General features: G+C 46.0%; 1 protein-coding gene across 1 annotated transcript; it reads left to right on the forward strand.

Annotated features, from left to right (window-relative positions):
• The first annotated feature begins 225 nt into the window (after positions 1-225).
• LOC128715438 (rho GTPase-activating protein 190) lies at positions 226-8,393 on the forward strand. Its single transcript, XM_053810710.1, has 11 exons — positions 226-375; positions 469-1,613; positions 2,656-2,667; positions 3,086-3,538; positions 3,609-5,188; positions 5,362-5,406; positions 5,765-6,364; positions 6,883-7,241; positions 7,314-7,677; positions 7,843-8,122; positions 8,195-8,393. The coding sequence occupies exons 1-11, from the start codon at positions 226-228 to the stop codon at positions 8,391-8,393; spliced, it is 5,187 nt and encodes a 1,728-aa protein (XP_053666685.1).
• Positions 8,394-8,911: the final 518 nt, after the last annotated feature.

Here is an 8,911-nt window from a genome sequence, read left to right on the forward strand (position 1 = left end):
CCAACGATAGTCACTCGATAGTCAATTCGATCACAACACCGTGTTGTGTGCATCGTGTTGTGTGGAGGTTCGGATTTTGCGCATTCGCAATCACCCACCCACCCAATGGTGTTGCCGGTGGAGCTGCTAAGCACTGAGCACCAGGTTTAAACAGGGCGTTCGATCTCAAAACGCGAACCAACCGGAATTTCATCACGACACCGTCACATTCGCAAAAGCGACAAGATGAAACAAATCAATGTGTCGGTCGTGGGTCTGTCCGGTGTTGAGAAGGATAAAGGTCAGCTGGGCGTCGGTAAATCCTGCCTGTGCAATCGTTTCGTGCGCCCTAAGACAGACGACTACGCGATCGATCACATCTCGGTGCTGAGTCAGGTGAGTCACTTCTTGTCGTGTGTGGTTATACGCGTGCCCTATTTAATATGTTTTCCTTTTTATTCCCCTCATCTCCATTTCGTGCCCCTGCAGTCCGACTTTAGCGGACGGGTGGTGAACAATGACCATTTCCTGTACTGGGGCGAGGTACGCAAAACGTCCGAGGAAGGTGTCGACTATAACTTTAGCGTGATCGAGCAGACGGAGTTCGTAGACGATGCCACATTTCAACCATTCAAGGTCGGCAAGATGGAACCGTACATAAAGCGGTGTGCCGCGATCCGCATGTCGTCACAGGAGAAGCTTAAGTACATCTGCAAAAATCAGCTCGGCATCGAGCACGAGTACGAGGAGATAGTGCTACCGGAGGGTCGCTTCCTAGTGGATGGGTTCGTGTGCGTGTTCGATGTGAGCGTCGTCCCGAACCGGACGGTTGAGAAGCAGGTCGAGTTTGTGACGCAGATCATCAACAACGTGCTGAAGGTGAAGAAACCGGTCGTGCTGGTTACCACGAAGAATGATGACGCTAACGAGCTGTACGTGCGGGAGGCGGAAAAGATATGCTCGCGCAAGGAGTATAAGGGCCAGATACTCCTGATCGAAACGTCCGCGCACGAAAGTATCAACATCGACCTAGCGTTCGTAGTGCTCGCGCAGATGATCGACAAGGCAAAGCAACGGTCCAAGGTACCGTCGTACACGGAGGCAGCCAAGCAGCGGAACGATCTGCTCAACGCCAGCACCGAGTACGTGACGCGCCTGATACGCACCCAGATCACGGACCATCGGTCGATCTGGAGCAGCTCGTCGAAGAAGCTTTCCAACCATCCGGAATGGATCGACTTTCTCGAGCTGTTCGGGCAGGAGGCGGGCCAGCGCATCTTCCGGCGGCACATTAAAAAGTTGCGCGAAGACTACCAGTCGAAGAAGCTGCAAAGCTACATGGACTTGTTCGCGTGCGTGCTGCAGGAGATGTTGCCGGACATTAACAGCATCAACATGGAGCTGGATAGCTTTAACGATTGGGCATCGATACGGAACTACTTTCACGACCATATCGACTACGAGCAGTACTTTTTCGACGCGGTCGAACGCGGTGGCAGCTGGGCAGAGCTGAGCGATATGAGTGATATGGAGGATGAGAAACGGATACCGTTCGATATACTGGATACGCCTGATGCGGAAACCGTCTTCAAGAATCACATGAATGCACTGCAACAAGAGCAGAAGCGATTAGAGTAAGTGTGCCAGTTCTATTCCCCATCGAGTATATGTGTGGTATGACGTTGAGTTTTACATTCGGTTTTCGTTTTTGTACACACGATCAGTTCGTACAATATTGCTATCACCTGTAAATTAATACATACAATTCATTCTTCACAGACTAACTCATTTTTATGCAAAATTTAATTTATTGTAATTTACGTTAGCTCAATTTATTTACAATCTAGTTTGCAAAATTCAACCGTTCGATAGAATGATTACAATCGTGTTCATTAGTTTACTCTGCTTCTTACCACTGATTTTACTATGTAAATGTTAACGATAATTATTATTATCATAATTTATAGAACAATTAAGCTTTGCCTAATTTTTGATAACGATACAAAATTTGTTTTTGTTATAAAATTTACTCGTATAATGAGTTACTCCCTGTTGTCATAGCACAATCAATAATTTCGTCCATTTGCATCATAATACATGACACGTTTCTATGAATGGGTGATTTTGATTCTGATTCATTAATCTAAATGAATGAATCTGAATATCTATTTTCGAAGTTCCATGAACCCTCAAATATCTCTGACGATTCATGAATCTTTTGAGACTCGTCTCCGTAGTGTCGATTCCTGACTGAAAAATCGTATAAAAGACTCTTCCCAAAAGATGTATTAAGCACTTCACTAGTTTCTAATTAACAAAGCAAACCAATAGTGTAAACACGTAACGCTATAAAACTATCCCGCCCAAAACCATTAGAACGCATTGGAACTTATGGTGCAAATAGATAAATGTTCATGTACTACTTCTTCACACATCACAAATACACAAGCCCCCTCTCATGCCTACCACCCTCCATTGCTCAAGCAAATATTTATGCATAGATAAGACATTTTTAACCCAAAACGATTGACGCATTTGAATCTTCTTTTTTTATTCTCGTATATTTCTATCTTTGCTTGCATTGTGGGTTTGAACGTTAAAACTGAACACACGCACCGTAAACGTATGCGCGCGCGCGTGTCTGTGTGTACGTTTGTGTATGTGTGCCTTCAACAGGATGCCAAAGAGGTGATTTATCCAAGTTCTTTTTCTCATCTTCGTTTACTACTCACTAACTTCCAATACATTAAAAAGCTATTGATAAATACTAAACAAAATTGCCATTTTGTTTCCTTTGTGGTACTATGAAAATTTATCCTTATATAAATCGTAACAGAAGATCTTAGAGCAGATTTTTAACACTAGTAACTATACATTAATCGAGTGAAACAATAGCAATTAGTATTCATACGTAAAAAAATAGCAGAAAACAATTTAATAACATTTTCATACAGAAAATTTCATAATGATTCAGGGTTTAGGCGATACATAAAGAAAGCAATAATCTAATATCAACATTACAAATGCATTCTGCTTCCGTAACCGGCTACAAAGACCCCAAAACTCCCAATCACTAACCGAGCCTATCGCTTCTTTTCACCCGCAGATGGAAAAAACAGTTCAAAAAGCTTTTAGAAGAAACCGGTTACGTCACACCGGGCAAACAGCTGTCGGAAGTGCGCGTACTGTTCATGGGCCGAGAATGTTTCGAGGCGCTGTCCGAGCACGACTGTCAGCAAATCTACGACAACCATCAGCGGGAGCTGGTCGAAACGGCCAAGCACAACTTCCAGGAGCTGCTGATGGAGCATGCCGATCTGTTCTATCACTTCAAAAACATCGAACCGTCCGGTACGATCACGCAGAACGACATCAAGGAGATAACGGATGTGCTGCAGGAGGATCTACGCTACAAGCTGCTCGACCGGCTCGACCAGGACCGGAAGGTGATGCTGTTTCAGCATCTCGGGTTCGTGCACTGCCCGATACGGGAACACTGTCCCGCATTTCCTAACTGTATGGATGCGCTAATCGAGCGAATATTGATCTCGAACCAAAAGTAAGATTCGCTACGGTACCAGCGGAGTTGCAAACAAAACGAAACATAACTTTTATTCCCTTTCTTTTAGTCTCCCCAATCCGCGCTTCGCGCAGAAGGATGGTCAACTGCAGCTGAACCTGATAGTGATCGGGTTAGATTACATTGCGAACGATTTCATCGATAAGATACACCAGAACTGCAACGACAATGGCGAGTACATTGTGGACGGGCAGGTGTATGGGCTCAACATCGAGACTATCAACCGCGACAACGATTCGTTCTCGTTCGAGCTGCAGTGCAAGGGTTTGATCTGCTGCTACTCGAACCGGCAAACATTCCAGTACGTGTACGAGGTGCTCGACCGGCTGCTTCAGGACAATCTCGACTTTAAGGACAGTGTCAACAATCTGCACATCGTGTTCATGAGCGACGAAAAGAACAGCCAGAACACGCTGCACCAGCTGCAGGCCGACGGTCAGTCGCTGGCGGAGAAACTGCACTGCGTCTTTATCGATGAGAATGAGTTCTACATCTCGCAGCAGCAAACCAAGTTTATCAATACGACGCTCAACAGTGTGATCGATTCGATACCGTTCGAGGATCTCAAGTATGGTTTGGCACTGCACGAGCTGCCGGACCTGCGCATCATTATGTCCATCTTCTGCGGCGATCCGTTCTCGATCGAGAACATACTCAGCTCGATGATGCTGGAGCAATCGTGCATCAGTGCCGGCGAGCGTAACATCATCTTCGAGATGTTTCTCGGTGATTCGAAACGGCGCGTGGAGCTGATCCTTTCCTCCTACCACGGGGCGAACGCATTCCGGGACGATCTGATACACGGCTTCATACTGCTGTACTCGAGCAAACGCAAAGCGTCTCTGTCGACGCTGAGCGCCTTCTCGCTGAACATTCCAAACCTACCGATGCAGATCGTGGCCGTATCCGAGCAGGGTGGAGTGAATGCTTTCTTCAACAGTGAACTTTCGCAGCTGCTCATCACCGAGGGCAACACTATTGCGGACAAACTGCGGGCCCACTTTGCCACCGGGTCGGACGACGAGAGCCAGTTCAAGTTTGCCTCGTTCGCACCGTTCCTGAAGGAAGTGTGGGACAAGAAGCCGGAGATAGAGCACGCGTTCAATCTCGAGGAACCGCTCACGATCGATTCTGGCGAGGGCACAATGGAACACTCGATGCACCATCACCATCAGCAGCAGGTGCCGCAGCCACCGCCCCGGTACGAAAGCTACCTCATCAACGGTTCGGCCACCACCTACCGTGGGGTGAGTGGCCAACAGCAGCACCACTCGCACCATGCGCAACCGCAACAGCCACAGCAGCAAACGTTATCCCACCAGCAGCAACACGCGCAACATCACCAGAAGATATCGCAGCAGTTGTTCGACAACCGTTCGATCAACTCGCTGGACGATCTCGACAGTCTGAAGCAACAGCCGCAGCAGCACCAGCACAACATGTACTACTACGAGGACAGCAGCGATTTCGACAAGTGTGGCAGCAATCAGGGCTTCCAGATATATCCGCCACCGACGACACCGCCCGAACCGGCACCGCCAGACCACCTGCTCATACCAGCTTCCATACTGCGACAGTTAAAGGCAGACACAGTGTCACAGTCACAGTCCAGCCTGGAGGAGATCAATTGTAAGTATACACCGGCAAAGTGAAGTACTGCATACGAAGACGCGTGCCAATGTCGTAAATGGGAGAGCATTATTTTCAAACTTAAGTTGCACTCTCTACTTTGATGCCGATGGTCGCCATTATTACAAATGTTTTTACTTATTATACAATATCCACCTTTTCGCACACAATAGCTGACGTCAGCGGATCCAAGGACTCGATCAACACTTACGATTCAGGTTGATATGTTAACTGTCAAATCATGTTGTGTGTTTCTTTTTTTGCACGCTGTGTTGTTGTATTTTTATTACATTAAACTTTAGTTGTGTGTTGTAAAGTATTTGTATTGTGACTTGTGCTGTACATGTATTATATTTGTTTAAACTTTCATTATAATATCAGTAGTTTTTTGTCTGCTTTAAATTGATTCATTGACAAAAGTCTTGTTTTAAATAGTAAAATAGTATGATTTAATGCTTGATACGTGAGAATTGTTTGATTTGTTCAATTAGATGCATTAGTATTTTTATGCTTCAAGGAGGAATGTTATATTTTGTATAACCCTTTAACTTTTTTCTCCATTTTCAACACTTTCAGGCTGGATAGATGATGGTTTTCTCATCCAGAAACAGGACAACAAGCAAAGTGAAGATATCTGGAAAAATATGAATGCACACCACGCCTTCACAACAGGCCGCCGGCCGAATCAGTCTTCGTTCGCCAAAAAGATACGCCCGAAAGGACCTAGTCAAACGCTGAAGCAGCCCGGCAAACTGAACCTGAAGAGTTTCGCTATCGTTAACGAAGCGATCGCACGGATGAACATTGGTGGTGGGGCCGGTGGTGGCGGCGGCGATAGCGGTGCATCAACCGGCAACTCCGGCCTGAGCGTACCGATGACGGAGAAGGAAAAGAAGAAGGCAAAAAAGTTGCTGCAACAGCAACAGGCCCAGCTTGAGCATGCGCCGCTGGCCGCACCGGAAGACGACAGCGAGGAATACGAGGACGAGGCCGGTTACGAGCAGATTAATGATGCGTTCAGCGACGCAGTCAACAATGTGGCGAGTCAATTATTTACCACCTTTTCGGGCGGTCCCGGCGGCAACCAGCTTGGCGTGCGGGGTGCGGACAGTTCGGGCGGTTCCGATATGGGTACGCACAAAACGAAACTGCGACAGAGAAGAGAAAAGGAGCAGAGTAAGTTGAACGGTTTAAAGGTTTTATCTTGTTAGTTTTACTTTTAAGCTATGTTCCAGAAAGCAACTTTACAAGGAAAAGCAATGAGGATATCAAAGAAGTTAACAATTTCACGATGATAAACATAGGTTCTTTAAAGAAAGCTTATTAAAAGCTAACTGATTTAAGGAATAGAGTAGAATAGCATTCGCAGCCAACAGTTCTGATAAAACGAAACGGATAACAAGATATTAAAACAAACAGGAAAGCAAATTAATATCAGAGAATCTTAAAAGTAAATGAAGAATTAAGCCTCTAAATATGGAAGAGTCTGGAATACAATTGATCGTATGTAACAATCAGTATAGCAAAACAACATTTCTAACCAGATAGGAACGATTTTGTAGGTTAATGTAGGTAGGATATTATTGAAGATAAAATCATTGAGGCTACTAATCGTGGGTTTATAAAGCTTGCGGAAAGCGTGATTATTGTATGTTTTTAACGTTAATCAAATCTCTCACGTTGCATTATTTCAGTTTTCAACATACAAGAAAACTCCGACTCAGAGAGTGATTCCAGTTCGCTAGAACGAAAACGATCCAACGATGGCTACTCGAAGATAAACCGTAAAACGCAACCTCATAAACGGCATCGCAAAAAGCGCACGGCCATACCAGTACAGCCGCCGAAAATTCCACTCGGTCCGTTCGGTTCATCCGCCGGCGATATGATGGGCAGTGTCGGTACCAGTGGCGGTCCACTCGGCGGTATGCCGATCATGTACCAGAAGCTAAAGAACGATCTGGGCAGCGGGCTCGAAAAGCAGGATAAACCCACACAGGAACAGGATGAGTCGAGTGTTGATATATCCTCGCCGCGCGATAACTCCCCGATAGTGAGTTTTCAATCCCTCGGTAATGATGCAAGTTTAAAAACTCTAACCGCTCATGTTCGTTTTGCTCCACAGTTTGGTGTGCTGCCGAAAGGAGGCGACCGTGAAAAGTTGATTACGAAGCAGAAAAATTGGTTCGGCAAAGAGATCGACACCAGCAGCAAGAGCAGCAAAGAGTCGAAAGATGTGCGCGGAAGTGGCAAAAATGCGAACAAAAGCTCGAAGCATAATGGTGCGGCGGCGGCCGCTGCTGCTGCCGCTGCCCTGCAGCAGTCATCATTGGCAAGCCTGAAGCAGTCCGACAAAGTGCCGCTCGTACCACTGTTCGTGGAAAAGTGTGTTAAGTTTATCGAGCAGGAAGGGCTCGACTCGGAGGGTATCTACCGAGTGCCGGGTAACCGAACGCATGTCGATTTGTTAAACCAGAAATTTGCCGAAGGTAAGAGAATATTTCGTTAATTGATTCATAGATTTTGTTTTTTATGCTTCCTTCCAATTTCCCTTTTAATCTTTGCATCCCATTACGAATAGGTTAGTTAATTTACTGTAATTTATTTTGTGACGTCGTTTCGGTATTAATTATTTTCGACTGTTCCATTTTCAGAGTCGGATGTAGATATAGAGAAGCTTGATATACCGGTGAATGCGGTCGCTACCGCTCTGAAGGACTTTTTCGTGAAGCGTCTGAAGGGACTGTTTAGTGCAGAAATGATGAGCGAGCTGGAGGAAATAGCCGGTTCCCGGCCGCTCCAGTCAATCACGAGCCTTAATATGGAGGTTAAGACGGACCGCAGCTGTCGGTTGATAGCTTTGCGGGGTCTCTTAAACAAGCTGCCACCGAACAACTTTGCCATACTGAGCTACATCTTTCAGCATTTCGTACGGTACGGTTGACAGTCATGCGCCTCATTGAACCCCTCATTAATCGAAAGCATCTGGTTCCCTCTTCTTTTTAGTGTGTCAGAAAACTCGAAACTCAACAGTATGGATAGTAAAAATCTGGCCATCTGCTGGTGGCCGACCCTGCTGCCGATCGAGTTTACCGACATGATGCGGTTCGAAACCATGCGCCCGTACTTGGAGGACATCGTGCAGACGATGATCGATCAGTATCCGTTCCTGTTCTGCGGCGAGGAGGCGTTCGTAATGGTCTGATGCGAGTAAGATAGCTACACCCCAGTATTGGTTGTGGTTCTCCCCCCCCCCCCATTGCAGGCGTTGGTGCACAATCCGTTCAGAGCATTTTTGATTTCCGACCATCACTACTGATAAATAGCCACCATGATACGGTGTGACGGTAAATCGATGGCTTACCCAGTATTCAGGTGGGGGGAACCGTCCCATTGTTCCGTGCCATGCACACACGCACACTCATTAGCCGCTTGGCTGTTCACGAAGCCAGGGGAAAAGATATTCCTGAACAGAATCGTAAATACGCTAAACACCAATCAATTGCATTACACTACTAGGGAAAAGAGAGGCGGCATCAAAATGCGACGAAAGGGAATCGATTCGAGGAAACAAAACGAAACGAAAAACAGCAAACTACTCATATACACATACCCATTGATACAACCACATACAATATTTAAAAAAAAGAAACATACTCGTATCAATGTGTAAACAAACATGTCCAAGCGCTGATTATGGATACATTTAGAAGAAAAAAGAAC

The sequence above is a fragment of the Anopheles marshallii genome, chromosome X (assembly GCF_943734725.1).
Source record: "Anopheles marshallii chromosome X, idAnoMarsDA_429_01, whole genome shotgun sequence".
NCBI classification, from domain to species: Eukaryota; Metazoa; Arthropoda; class Insecta; order Diptera; family Culicidae; genus Anopheles; species Anopheles marshallii.

What these genes read in the sequence shown, in the direction of transcription:
- LOC128715438 (XM_053810710.1), top strand. Translation starts at nt 226, where the DNA reads ATGAAACAAATCAATGTGTCGGTCGTGGGTCTGTCCGGTGTTGAGAAG. An exon ending in ATATTGATCTCGAACCAAAA is followed by an intron (nt 3,539 to 3,608) that starts GTAAGATTCGCT and finishes CCTTTCTTTTAG; the next exon opens with TCTCCCCAATCCGCGCTTCG. An exon ending in AAACCAGAAATTTGCCGAAG is followed by an intron (nt 7,678 to 7,842) that starts GTAAGAGAATAT and finishes TTCCATTTTCAG; the next exon opens with AGTCGGATGTAGATATAGAG.